Genomic DNA, 14,529 nt, shown 5'->3' with positions numbered 1-14,529 from the left:
TCTCTTGGTGCTAAAGGATTACAACAATGCGAATGCACTTGCACTTGAAAAAATAAGGTACCGCTTATAAGCAAATAACAGTGTGAATCGCAACCACGGCAAAGAAAAGATAAGACACAAGATTAGGTACTGACATCTGCGCTCGATGAGAGTTAGTCTAAGACTTAGGTAAAATATATGTGAACATATTTTTAAAATTTTTTAATTTTTTTTATAAGTTGAATTTTTTTTATTGTTCGTCTCCACATACAGAATTCTCATATATCAAAAAGTGAACTTGAATGAGGTCCAACGGTTTGAGTTATAAGCTATTTCCCATACAAAAGTTGAAAAAGTTCCATGCTGTCGGGGTCTCCGCCATCTTGCTTGGGCGTCTCTTTTCGATGAAAAAACATTTTTAGAAGCACTTTTAGGTTAGAAAAAAAAAAATAAAATCAAAATATTGAATTTTGAAGCCATTTTTTTAAGACGTGGTTAATGGTTCAAGCCAGTGATTTTTTATAAATCGTTGATGTCTTGTATATTTAAGCAAAAAAAAAAAGGTAATTCCAGATATATGGGCTACATAATTAAAAACGGGTCGTGAACTTTTTTGGCTTTGTCTATTCAAAGAGTCCTCTTTAAATCTTTATTATATATATATATATATATATATATATATGTGTATAATCATAATATTTCTTTATTTCTCTTTTCAGTATAATCTTCTTCCTCGCGGAATATTATCCTTAAAAGTTTTACAAGAGCTCCCAATAATAGTCGTCCTAATGTACCAAATATATAAAAACGCTGTACATCAAGAAGTTGCAGAATTTATTCCTTTAATTTTGACAACCATAAATTTGCAACCCACGATAACACAAAGGTAAACTGAAATATACTCGCATTTATAACCGTTAATTGTACATCGTATATTGTATTTGTTGAAAAGTATGTATGTATATTCCGACCCTGTAAAGTAGACATATGTTTGCCACGCTAAAAGTAGAGATAGAAGAAATCGTTTGTAATAAAAAGTTTAATGTGACAGCCACCACGGTATACATATCTGATACTGAAGTCCTGAAGCAAGTCACGGTCCGCTGGCGTTCCAAAAAGTGGAGCTTAACAGCGCTGCGTTAATCTTCAGAGGCCAGATTATTGAAAGACTGCTTTTTTGTAAGCCGAATCTGTTACATCTGCGATAGAATGTATCTACTTGAAATAATGTCACCCCAAGATTAAGTCATCTAAAATTATAAAACAAATAAAAACAAGAAAGACAGCAAACTTCGGCAAGCCGAAGTTCAAATACCCTTGCAGCTATTGCAAGAATTACATACTTTTGAAAACATTAAAATTATGATTTAATTGCGAATATGTTGAAAAACATTGAAGCTATGATGATTTGCAGCTCAAATATTAGATAGTTATTTTATATATTTTTATTATTTCAATGGGAGCTATGTGATATAGTCGTCCGATTTTGTTGAAATTTAAACCGTAATTCTAAAATAATTACCCAATACTATATGTCGAAGAACTAAGAAAAAAATTTAAAAACAGCTAAGTTATAATTTTTGTTCATTGTTTTCCGATTGTTCCTATGGGAGCTATATGATATAGTCGTCCGGTTTGATTTTTTTTTTTTTTTTTTTCCCATCCGACTCGTTCCGACTTATATACTACCTGCTATAGAATGACAACTTTTGGGAAAGTTTCATGCAGATAGCTTTAAAACTGAGAGACTAGTTCGATAGAAACGGACGGACAGACGGAAAAACGGACGGACAGACAGACGGACATGGCTAGATCGACTCTGCTAGTGATGCTGATCAAGAATATATATACTTTATAGGGTCGGAATTATCTATATAAAATATTATTTCTGACTTAAATTAAAATATTATCTCAACATATATAAAATATTATTTCTACTTATATGTAAAAATATTATTTCAACATATATGTAAATAATAATAATTATATACTTAGTTTTCATTTCATAAAATATTAATTAATTACCGTGCATCGCAAGGGCCTCCAACAAATCTTATGAGACCAATAGGTGTAACAACCGGGCATCTATTGCGATCTCCGTCTCCATGCTTCCACTTTTCAACACTCAATCAATCAAAGCTCACTCCCGGGCGAAAATTTCTAAGGAAAACGACGATGCCGGAAGTATACTTTGGTAACTTCCCAAACAATTTGAGAGAGGACTTCTCTCACAATTTTTATCTTTTTTAATTTTTTTAAAGTTTTAGACTCGGGTTCTCGGTTTTCTCGGGTTCAAGATCTTTTATTCTCGAGTTCAAGATCTTTTCTTTTCGATTTCAAGAACGATTCTTCTCGATAAAGTGGTTTTTTCGTTCTCAGATTTTCTCAGTGTAGTTGAAAAAAAAAGTAAAGTTTGTAAGAAGCGTTAAATACACGCGTTATCTCGTGTTTTTGTTTTGCACTTTGGCTCCATTATTTTAGTAAAGTTATTAAAAACAACAAAACTAAAACACAAATTAAGGTCAGGTCAGGTTTCGAACGCGTATAACATGGTTTGGTAGGCGCTCGTCTTATCAACAACGCCACATGACAAGCTGGGATGGGTACGCAGTGTGGGTTCCACGACAAAGTGCTTCCACCACTGGAACCCGCAATACATCATATTTTTTTGTATGAGATGTCCCATCTATGTATTATATAATCTTTGATTTTAGTTAAAGGAATTAATAATAAAATGCTGACTGATTTAATATATACAGATTTTTAGTAATACTTTTTATTCAGTTAACCACTCTTTTCTTTTATTTAAATAAGATCAGCTCAGGTTTTTAAATAGTCTATTTACTTGGATTTCAAGTTATTTGAATAGAAGAACTCAGAGATTAAATAAAGCCTCAGGATAGTCATTTGGGACCTTTGCCATTCACTTACTAATTCTCGTGTACGAATTTATGCTGACGATGTTAAGCTTGGTTTGTCCTAAAATAATTTACAATCGGGTTTCGGTTTACAGACAGATATTTATAGTTCTCAGAGATGGTGTCAATCTAAGCTCTTAAATCTGAATTGCCTTAAGTGTAACGAATTGACTTTTTATAAGGGGACGCCTTCATTAATCAGCTATTCTCTTTAAAATTCGATTAAGGAAATCTTGTTGACCCAAAATTAAAGTTCGACTGGTTCTTGGGTTTATTAAGAGATCATCGAATGAATTACATGATCCTTATACAAATTAACTATTATTTAGTTCCCTTGTCCGTCCTAACTATAAAATTGTGCTCCCATTTGGCTTCCCAAATATCAGTACACATCGATTGTATTGAGTTGGTACAAAAAAACATTGCGGGACAACAGGAATAACAAGAATTATGGGGTCATTAATTATCCTGATGGCCAAATTGAATGGACGGCCACATGGCCACCTATCAGTTGTAAAAATCCATACCTGGCAACCGATAAGCAGCTGGCTATAATATAATTTTTAAAATTTTCTGTGCACACACTGTAACACAATTTAAATTTTCGGAGTTGTTCAGCGTTTAAAAATTCAACCATTTCCTTTCTTTACTATTATCTATGCAAAGCAAAATTAACTATAAAAATTTTTTATTGAACCTCTTGTAAGTAAAATTGAAATAAAAATAGGTATTAAAGACAACAATAAAGAAAGCTAACTTCGGCAAGCCAAAGTTTATATACCCTTGCAGCCATTGCAAAAATTAAATGTTCTTGAAAAAATGTAAATTTCGAGTTATATGCGTATATGTTTTAAAACATTAAACTATGATGATTTTCAGCTCAATTACTCAAAATTAAAAAATTAAAGGCGTAATTCTGAATTATTGAACTATTATTATGCCCGAAACAACTGAAAAAAGTACAAAAGTAGAGAAATTAAATTTTTTTTAATAAATTATTTTATTTCCGTTTTTAACATGGGAGCTACACAACTGGTTAAAATAATAATTACATAGGTATAATTATAAGTTATAAGTTATGGGTAAAGTTATATGGGTAACCCCATATATTCAATACAAAGCATAAATCTGTGCTGGATGGCCGTCTTTGCTCTGGTCAAAATAATAAGTACACTAGTAATTTTATTAAATTTTAAGACATTTAACCTAGGTTTGGGCTAAGAAGCTATTGTGGTTTTTATTAACTCCTTGCTTCTTAATGAATATTGGAGACTAAAAAAAATATTTAGATGGCCCAAAACAAGCATTGCACCCTTTAAGAAACGAATATGGTTGTAAATCTTCAAATTTAAGGGAAAAGTCTTCGGCAAATTGCGAAAAGTCTTAGACGCTCGGTGTGTTTTGTTCAATACGCATTGAACCCAAAAGCTTATGTTGAAAAAAAAGACGGAAGAAGAAATCTTTACAATCAACGGACACTGCATTAACCATTACTATATTTCGAAGAACTAACAAAAAAATTAAAAAACACCAAAGTTATAATTTTTTTCATTTTTTATGTTCTTATGGGAACTATATGCTATAGTCGTCCGATCCGGCTCGTTCTGACTTATATACTACCTGCAATAGAAAGACAACTTTTGGGAAAGTTTCATGCAGATAGCTTTAAAACTGAGAGACTAGTTTGCGTAGAAACGGACGGACAGACGGCCATGGCTAGATCGACTCGCCTAGTGATGCTGATCAAGAATATATATACTTTATATTGTCGGAGATGTCTCCTTCACTGCGTTGCAAACTTCTGACTGAAATTATAATACCCTCTGCAAGGGTATAAAAATTAAAGTAATGATAGATTTGATTATTTAAATGCAACTAACTTAATATAACTTTAATTATTTGATTATGATATTTTTATTACAATATATATAAGTAAAGACAAGACTATTTTTCATTAGAATTTATAATTTTTATTTATTGGAATCACTCCCGTTCGCTGTTTGACATCAATAAGAAATCAGTTTGGATAACTATAGTTTTATTTTTGGAACTACTCCCGTTTATTGTAATTGTTTGGATTCCTTTCGAGGCTGTTAAGAACTAGTTAATGCTAACTTAAATGTTCTCCATGAAAGCCGGGCAGAAGGCCCGACGTCGGCAGCGACGAGCAAAATTGACGGCAGCGCTATGGGCAGATTGCTAACCTTGTACTTCGCATCCGCTGCATAGCCCGCTGCATTGCTTTACCGCCTTGATCAGCGGACAGCTGACTTAGCGCCTCGTGCCCGGTGCATTCCCCTACCACTCAGTGACTCCGGTTTTGTATTTTTTCTTATAGACCGATGATTGGGAGAATTGCATCCGGTCTTACAACACCTTTGTGTTCTATGCTTAATCGCTTCGCGAGCTGATTTGTCCGACATGAATTTACTTGGGTTTTTGTCAGTAAGATGCGCAGAGAGTCGCAATTGATACGTGTTACCCGTTCGAAAGTTCTCGAAAGAATGAGTACTAAACATTCTACTACTCTGCATAACTCTATCGTGTTCTTGCCACTCGTCATTTTTAATTTATCCTCTACTATTTTTAATTTCACTCTCCTTATTGGAACAACAATTGCGCCACACCCGGCTAAGGTGAGTTCCCACCTATCCACACTTTTGAAACCCTTAAACGGTCTCAGAAGGTCACACTTCTTTCTCTCAACTCTTTATTTGAAAGTTACATTGGTTTTATTTTACATTAATAAGCCCATTGTTAGGGTATCCTTTATTGGTGGGAGATATTGACAGAATCTTTTTGAGCCGAGCAGCCTCGGTAATGGACTCCATGCTACTGCACTCTATCCGTTTGGTCAGTCTTATTTGTTTTTTGTACAATCTAAGCTTTGTATAGGAATCACTCCAGCTTTTGTCTGCATTAGTGTGTCTAGCCTTGTTTAATTTTTATGTACAATCCCATTTGAGGCATTAGGACGGGCGACCATCATGGGGATATTAGGGCAGGCTTTTTTCAAGGCTTCCTCACAGGTATCACAGAGTATGTTGACCATCTTTTTTAATTTTTCCTGGGTGTTTGTGTTAAAATAGAAATTTAGGGTAGTAGCATCAATTGGTTTTCCTTACATTGATTATTCCTTCGCGTCAAGGTCATAATAACAATAAGACATAACAATGGTCAAAGGTGAAATGGTCATCTCCGAGCCACCAGATACTGATTTGGTCAATCAGTACCTGACCCCGAGGATAGGGTAATGTCCAGATATTTCATTAATTTCCTGGAGAAAAGATCAAAATTTTACTTTCGTTAGTGTTTAAACTTGCCTATTGCGTGTGGTGTGCGTTTGCGTCCCCTCCTTTGTCGAGGTTGCATGGACGAGTTCTCGAAATATAGGGTTAGTTGAAAGATTGTTGTCTGGGGCTGTTTCACCACATCGGGCGTAGGTCCCCTGGTGAAGATAGAAGGCATTATGAACGACGAAAAGTACAGGGACATCCTTATCAACAATTTATCTGGAGAATATGCCGATAATTTTACACTTGTCTGTATATTTCAACACGAGAACGACCCGAAAAACCCCAGCAAGATAGTCAAGTCGTGGCTTAACCAAGTGGCAACTAATGTTTTGCAATTGCCACTGCAAAGTCCCGACTTGAACCCTATAGAGAACTTGTGGGGAATTCTTAAACAAGTCGTTGGCCAAAAAAAAAAAACCAAATAAACACAATTTGTGACGGATTTTGCAAGAAGATTGGAAGAAAATCACCCTTCAACAAAGCGCACGTCTTTTGGATTCAATGCCAAGCGTTGCTCTGCTGTTCTTAAGCAGAAAGGTCATCCCACTCAATATAAAAGTAAATTTATTAAAGTATAAGGAATATTGGGAAATATTTTAACTTTTTCAATCATTTTTCCAGGTGGCTTAAGTATGTGAGCAGACATTTTGGAGATGGTGATGATTTTTAAGTTTTTCGTTGAATATATATTTTTATAACTTCGTTATTCTTCTATTAGAACACTGATATATAGAACTAATGTGACACAATAAATTGGATTTGTAAAATAAGCACTGTATGTTGTTGGTATACGTGTGTGCTTAGCTCGAGTCTGACCGTGGTGAGGTCCTCGTCGCTAAATTGTGGAAGAAGATATGCATTATGGTGGGACTGAATAAGAATGCAGGTTCTAGGCATGTGCTTACCACCATTGTTGAAGTTGACATACTAAAGGGTTTTGGTATTGTATTATCTGCTTCGCTGCAAGTGTTTCCAGGCACTTGAAGTTGAGCAGAATGAAGAAGTTCGTCGTTTTCTTTTTTCTCTTCTCCGTCTTCACAACTTTAGTGACAATTGTGTGAAGGCCATTGCTTTCTGGGAATTCTACCATTTTCATATTTTCGTGACATCCCTTACAGCCTTTAGAACATGTACCCCGGCTGGTGGTCTTGGTCTGCTAGCAGACTGAGCGGCCATCATCGTGCTCTCCCACTTATTGATGACGCCGGGGACGGTAAAAGAACGATGTCTTCCTGGATCTTTAGGTAATTCTCCTTAGAGGTCAGGTCTTCGGTGATTGAGTTTGTTGCAAGACGCTTAAGAATGTGGGGAGCCTTCTTTTATTTTAGATGTCCTGCCTGTTGTGATGGCTGACTCCTGTTCTCCGTAGACCTCGTGCCCGGGTAAAGCTAGAGTAGAGCAGACGGTCGCCACTTGTTTGAGTCGATCGTTCGAGACCAGAATGACTGTCGGAACGGTTCGAGCGACACCTTAGCCCAGTCCGAGCTGAGATAATTCTTGGTGAAAAGGATGGGGGTAAATAAGTAAGTATTTATAACAGAGGAGCCAACACAAGCGCAACGTTGGTAGAGCAATGGCGCAAATACCCGCTGACTGTCCGGGGCTGCTTGTTTACGCTTCGGTCTTTTAGTCTTAAGCGGTTGCCAAATCCCTAGAACCTTTTCGCTCGTTCACAGCCACACTGCGTGTAACAAGCCTTCGCTATTCGCCATCCTAACAGCTCCTTGGCCAAATAAAGACTTATTACAAATGTTGGGGCAGATACTTTCTCTGAAACAGAATTTTATGGAACGGGAGAACTAATTTTTACGTTTATGTGACTCACTTAGCAGTTTATTTTGCAACTAAATACTGCGCATCCCGAGCCAGCAGAAGATAAATATATATTTTTCTGTACATGTTAGCTGGCAACCTTTCTTAGCACATGTGACATATGTAATCATTAATAATTATTTATTTATAATATGAATAAAAAAGCGATAATGTCAACTAAAAACATAAATACATCAGGGAATTTGACACTGGGGTCAAAAACCTAAACAAAAACACAAAATAATAAACACAAATGAAAACAAGAAAGGAAGCAAACTTCGGCAAGCCGAAGTTTATATACCCTTGCAGCTATTGCAAAAACTAAATACTCTTGAAAACTTTAGAATTATGATTTACTTGCGTATATGTTTAAAAACATTGAAGCTATGATGATTTTCAGCTCAATTATTAGATAGTTATTTTATATATTTTTATTATTTCTATGCGAGCTATATGATATAGTTGTCCGATTTTGATGAAATTTAAACCGTAATTCTGAAATATTTAACCAATACTATATGTCGAAGAACTAATAGAAAAATTTAAAAACAAGAAAGTTATAATTTTTTTGTATTTTTTTTCCGATTGTTCCTAACCATTACTATATGTCCAAGAACTATTAGTTCTAATTAATTAATTAAAAAACAGCAAAGTTATAATTGTTTTTGTATTTTTGTATTATACCTATGGGAGCTATATGATATAGTCGTCCGATTTTGATGAAATTTAAATCGTAATTCTGAAATATTTAACCATTACTATATGTCGAAGAACCAAAAAAAAATTAAAAAACAGTAAAGTTATTTATTTTATTTATTTTTTCGATTGTTCCTATGGGAGCTATATGCTATAGTCGTCCGATCCGGCTCGTTCTGACTTATATACTACCTGCAATATAAAGACAACTTTTAAAATACCGTCAAAGTGAGACTCCAAGCAGAATACTAAACCATACAAAAAAAAATTTGTTTTAACAAAGATGTTATACTTGCCGTAAGCAGTTGAAAATTAAGAATTTTTGGGAGAAGTAAAGTGCAAAACTGATGGCTACAAACTCAAAAACAAGAATAATTTGTGAGAAAGAACCAAATGTTAAGGAAACTTGTTAGCCGCTTTCTCGGCCAGATAAACTTTCCGCCTTTAGAGCTCCGCAAGTCCAAATTATTTGTAGCTGTATGCTTCCTGTTGCCTTAGACCCCGATTGAGTAAAAACACGTGTTAATATGCGCTTGGGTTTCTAAGTTTATTTGCGTACGCCGCATTCGCTTACTCGTCAGGCGGTGAAAATCTCCAAACTTGTGGGCAAGGGAATGTCCGACAAGAATGCCAGTATCAAAAGGGGAGCATAAGGAACGAGTCTGGTATTGCCAGATCGCGTGAGTTAACACAGGTTCGGGAGTTGAGAATGTATATGATGGAGAATATATATATAAAGTTGGATATATTGCCACAAACATCGCACGACGTGCATTTGATTTGACTTCAGTATTCAGAATGAATTATTAAATTCTCATTGATTCTTTCGTTGATTCTTATTTGGTAGGTAAGTGCTGATCTAACGGATTTCTAAGTGGAGCGGATGCGACTGTTCTCGTGTGTCAACCCAGTCTGTGTTTGCAAAATTGGCTTATGCCAGTCGTAGGGGTTGCCCACCCACCGAATTCTAAAATTTAAACTAGTTGGTGATCCCATTAATAAACGGCGACGCTAAATCATTCTCTCTTCACAGCATGATGCATGACTCCCAAATATAAACAGCTATTCTAGGCTTTCCTTTCTAAATTATAAACAAGATATTCAATCATTTTAATTCGTTTTATAAAACTTGCGCAGTAAAATTTAACTTACTCATATAAAAAGGTATATTTAGAATTAGATCTGTGTATAATATAATGTTTAATTAGGCCCTAACTGTGTTTAATTGAATTTAATTAAGTTTAGTTTATTTATTTAAGTTTAGTCATAGTTATGTGAGCGGTGTTAAAACACTGAACAATGATTTTCAATGTTTTTGATTTCATGTTGTTTTAATTTCCCACTTACTTATCATTTATTCACAGCTAACATGACGCATTATCTTTTATTTTCATTTTATAATTAAAATGTAAAATAATTAGTTTTATGTTCAGTTTTTTATGTTCGTTCTCCACGTTCAAAAGAATTTTTGCCGGTGTGAGGGTGCTCTGTTTATGTAAATATTGTGACGTATTTTAAGAGTTTGGTGATAAGAAAGAAGGACTTAATCGCAATGAATTGAGTTTGTTTTTCTTTGGTTTTGATTGGCTTTTACTTAACGGCAAAACTTGTTTTTTCGACGTTGATAGTAAGTTATTGCGCATTGAGAAGTGACTATTAATCGGACTTCAAAATGGCGTTAAAATGAGTCGGATATAATCAATATATCATCAAGATATATAAGTACCTCGTTAAGCAATTGTGCTGGCACTATCTTGTCCATCAAACGCGATACAAGGGGGCATTGGTTAATCCAAATGGCATAACCACAAACTCATAAAGAGGACGACCAGGAACCGTAACTTTTATCGCGAGGGCTTTTATTAAGTTGTATATGCCAAAAGGCGTATTTCAGATCAAGACTTGTGATGCATTCAGCTTTTGGTAATCTACTCAGAATACCATCGATTAATGGCATAGTAACCGCGTTTACTTTCCTAGGTTTTTTTTACTAAAACGACAGGAGACGACCATGAGCTGGTTGACTCTTGAATCCCTCCCAGTGCAATCATCCGATCCATACATTTGCTTCTTCGCCGCAGCCGACATGGCATAGTGGCGCTGTTTGCTAGCCTAAACATCGGCTATATCAATAACATAGGAAATTATTGAAGTTCTACCTATACCTTGTTTAGAAAAGGAAGGGAATAAATTGACCGCTTTCTGTAAATTTTTTTGTTGATTAGGCATTGGTCTTTTTTGGTCTTCAATAGATAATATAATCAAGCTTTGAGTGTATAGGTAGCAAATCAAAAACTGTCCAAAAGTCTATCCCGAGGTAGATGTCTCCAGCCAGGGAGGGAACCAAATAGAAAAAATGGATTTAGTTTCGTTTCTATAGATTTTGACTTTTACCGTCCGCAGTATCTACCAATGATATTTTGACTTTAACCGTCCTTTGGAAGTTATTGGCTTGTATTTTAGAGAACCAAAAAGAAGTTCAGAAGCAAAACTACCTCCTGTGCAGCTGACGGAAACCCAAGTATCCATTAACACATTAATTGTTTTATCTAATAGGACTACTTGGGCATTTGAGCGCACATCGTGCTCTATTCACATTATTGAGGCTAGGAGTACCTTTCTTTCCGATTTGCATTGTTTTTAAAAAGCTAATCGACGACATTTTGAACTGATTTTATGTACTTCTGGTGACACAGATGGGTGATTAGAAAATAAGTCTGGAAAAATGAGTTCGGCTAGTTGATTTATACGATCTGAGTGTTCGACGAATCGGTATTGGTTTCTTTGCAGACCATCTGTTTCCTTGCAGTTTTTTGTGGTGCGCGAGCTTGGAAGTTTTTTGAAAAACTTGAACTACACTTTCTGAATATCAGATAAAAGCTTCGACTCGCTTATCGGCTCTGTCCCCATAAAAGTCATCAAATAATTCATTTATTCGCTGTTTTCTGAGCTCCATTTCAGTTCGGATATTCCTATCAGTTCTATCGTCCTTGAACTGACCGCTCAGTGCTGGCACCAAATCTTTTCATTTTACCTCTGGAAAACTTTAAAGGTAGCGCCAAAACCACTCACTGAGCTTCCAGTTAGCCATTATCTGACTAACACGATTCGGACGAATATCTAAAGCTGCTGTACTTAGATTGTAACCAAGTCCATTTTCAGGAGTCTGCCCGTTTCCAGACAAATTAAGAATTTGCTGCAGGGTTTGTTGCTCTATTTCAGCTAACAGGTGGGATTCTGCCTGCATTTGTACTCGAATCGAAATTTATTCGAAGCCCATCAGCTTGAACTGTTTGATTGGCCATGCTATATGCAAAAATACGTGTTTGTTCCACCATAGCTACTGTAAGAGTTTCGGCTATCGACTGCTGAATAGATTCTGCCATTGTGACAACTACAGTTTCTGGCTGAGAGTTTACAGAGGCTAAATAATTAATGAAAGGAACATCAATCTCATGAACGTCAAAGTGCAAACCAGGCTCAAAAATATTTGAATTGATTCTTTACGGTTCTAGTTTGCCAATTTAAGAAATTTAAGGGACTGGCTGTAGCTCTTTGCTCCACAAGTCCAATACTCAACATAAATTACTCCCAATGACAAAAGTGGATAAGCTGGTCTCAACTACCAAGTGACTACGGCTTTATTACTTAAATAAGCTATAACTTCTCCAGTGAGTCTTAGTCAAAACGCAGGAGCCATAGGAAATATTATGCAAGGCCAGTTAGTCTTAAAGAACAACATGGATCCATAACATATTTCCACTAACTAGGACCAAAAAAAACAAAAGGGAATACTTTTAGGTTAAACCAAGACCACTACAGTATCAACTCACAAATTCAAATGTCATATAATAAACAATTTACAAAGTGGTAAAAATAATAATCAGGGATAAGAAAGATTGATCGATTATTTGGCGGAGGCGTTCTCCACCAACAAAACTATTAGTCTCCATCTAAACAATTATTCGGTAGTCTTAACTTGTTAACCCTTTCGGGACCAACGTTGCCTTTGGGCAAATTAGTCTGTTTGAAGACTAAGGGTAAGCTTTCCTTTCGTGTTTTTCTGATCACTTTTTCTGAAAGCGAAGGCTGATGAGTCAACCGAAAATACGAGTTTACAAAAGTTCATTTCAAGGTCATTTGGAAAAGTTATTTGGAGGAGACTGCATTTGCTTCAGAGAATATTGTGTTGTTAAAATCAGCAAAGCTTTTTAAAAAATTGATTTACAATGATGAAAGTGAAAAATTAAAAAAAAAACAAATGTTTTGTATACATTCAGGGTCAAACGTCACCAACATTCGGTAGCGCCCTTACCAGCGTGGAAACTTCAAATTTTGTCCAACACTTTCTATATTTTTTACCATCATAAAAAAGAATAAAAAAATATCAACACTAATTCTTTTTATAAATCTTTCTTTTCAGAAACTTGCCACAAAAAGACATTTTTGTGGATTTCATGGGCGCACAAATTAAAACACTGTCGTTTTTGGCGTACATTGTTCGAATATTTCAGGTAATCCTTATATTAATGCTTATGCTATAAATATAATACCGTATTGTCTCTAAATATCTAAATAAAACATTTTTATTTTCTAGCTTCGAAAATGTTACAAATTTAAATTGATTAATTAGCAATTCCATTGGAGCCTTCCTTGTGGGGAGCATCATAATGTTTGAAACGTAAAAACGGAAACCACTTTAACCCAAGACTGCCTTGGGTTTTAAATGACAAAAAAGGGGAAAATATGGATAACGTTGCTTCTTATATATTGCCTACTTAAGTACCTTAAACAAAAAATTGAACAAAATTTAGCATCACAGCATAATTTGAAGAATATACATCAAGTTTTATACAGTGCACACTCTGCTAACGGGCCCGAGCTTTGGCCAATTTCATTGCATGGTTTATTTCGTTATTTATAGAGACAAAATTTTTTTAAATACAACGTCATAAAATCTAATAAAAAGTGATAAGGACTATCAGTTCTTTTCCAGTTTTCACTTCCGAAAGATTCACACGGATTCGAATTTCCCAGACCTGTTCCAATTTTCAGTTCTGAAAGATTTACACTTCCTCTATTAACTTTTGCAAAAATCGAACGGAAACTTTTCTCCAAGCAATTGGCTGACGGATTCAGATCCGCAAGAACAGAAATTAATTCTTTTAAAATACTTTGCGATAACTTAAAGTTCAAACGTTATTTTTACCTTATTCTTTGATGTTTTAAGAACATTTTTGCATAACAGACTTGGTTAATAGTAACATATTTGACTTTTTAAAAATTATTTTGTGATGGCACCTCAGAATCGATTCGATTCTAACCTACTGGAATTTTGCAAATCCTCCGCCCCTGCTCAAGTTTCATATCGACTTTGATAGAAACCAAGCAAATGTTGTCATGGTTCAATAAAAACAATTATTTTCTTGGGACTTATTTTTAGCAAGCGCTTTTAGGTTTGTTTTTATATGGTTAGAAGTTTAAATTATAAGTTAAGTTTAAAAGGAGGATACAAGAACAACAAACAAGACGTCAAACATTGACAGGGGTTTGTGAAAGGTGCAAGAGTGGCCGTGAATGCCAAATGGATCATTGCATCTTAAATTTCGGTTGTTGCGTTTAATGTCTAACAGTTGTTGCCTTCTCAACTCGTTATTTGCTTAAAGTTGCAAAAACATTGTTAAAAACAAACCAACAATCTTTGAATTATTTCGGGCAACACAGCTGATTTCCACACGAGTTGTTCAACACTTTTGTTGGTCAGTTTCCAACACTGCCTTTAAAATAAGTAGAACTTGTTTTATTTTGCCTACCAATGATATTTTCAC

The 14,529-nt window shown here is 35.1% G+C and overlaps 1 protein-coding gene across 1 annotated transcript; it reads left to right on the top strand.

The window, feature by feature from the left end:
• Nucleotides 1–704: 704 nt before the first annotated feature.
• Nucleotides 705–13,562, top strand: LOC121467496 (transcription-associated protein 1-like). Its single transcript, XM_041708910.1, has 3 exons — nt 705–865; nt 13,125–13,215; nt 13,299–13,562. Exons 1-3 carry the CDS (start codon nt 768–770, stop codon nt 13,332–13,334), a joined length of 225 nt encoding a protein of 74 aa, XP_041564844.1. The 5' UTR covers nt 705–767; the 3' UTR covers nt 13,335–13,562.
• Nucleotides 13,563–14,529: the final 967 nt, after the last annotated feature.

The sequence above is a fragment of the Drosophila elegans genome, unplaced genomic scaffold (genome assembly GCF_018152505.1).
Source record: "Drosophila elegans isolate 14027-0461.03 unplaced genomic scaffold, ASM1815250v1 contig_417, whole genome shotgun sequence".
Taxonomy (NCBI): domain Eukaryota; kingdom Metazoa; phylum Arthropoda; class Insecta; order Diptera; family Drosophilidae; genus Drosophila; species Drosophila elegans.
This window is presented reverse-complemented; position numbering and strand designations above follow the sequence as displayed.

Bases quoted from the DNA above. Each gene is read 5' to 3' on its own strand.
- LOC121467496 (XM_041708910.1), top strand. From the start codon at position 768: ATGTACCAAATATATAAAAACGCTGTACATCAAGAAGTTGCAGAATTT. The intron at 866-13,124 runs GTAAACTGAAAT...CTTTCTTTTCAG, and splicing joins CAACCCACGATAACACAAAG to AAACTTGCCACAAAAAGACA. The intron at 13,216-13,298 runs GTAATCCTTATA...TTTATTTTCTAG, and splicing joins ACATTGTTCGAATATTTCAG to CTTCGAAAATGTTACAAATT.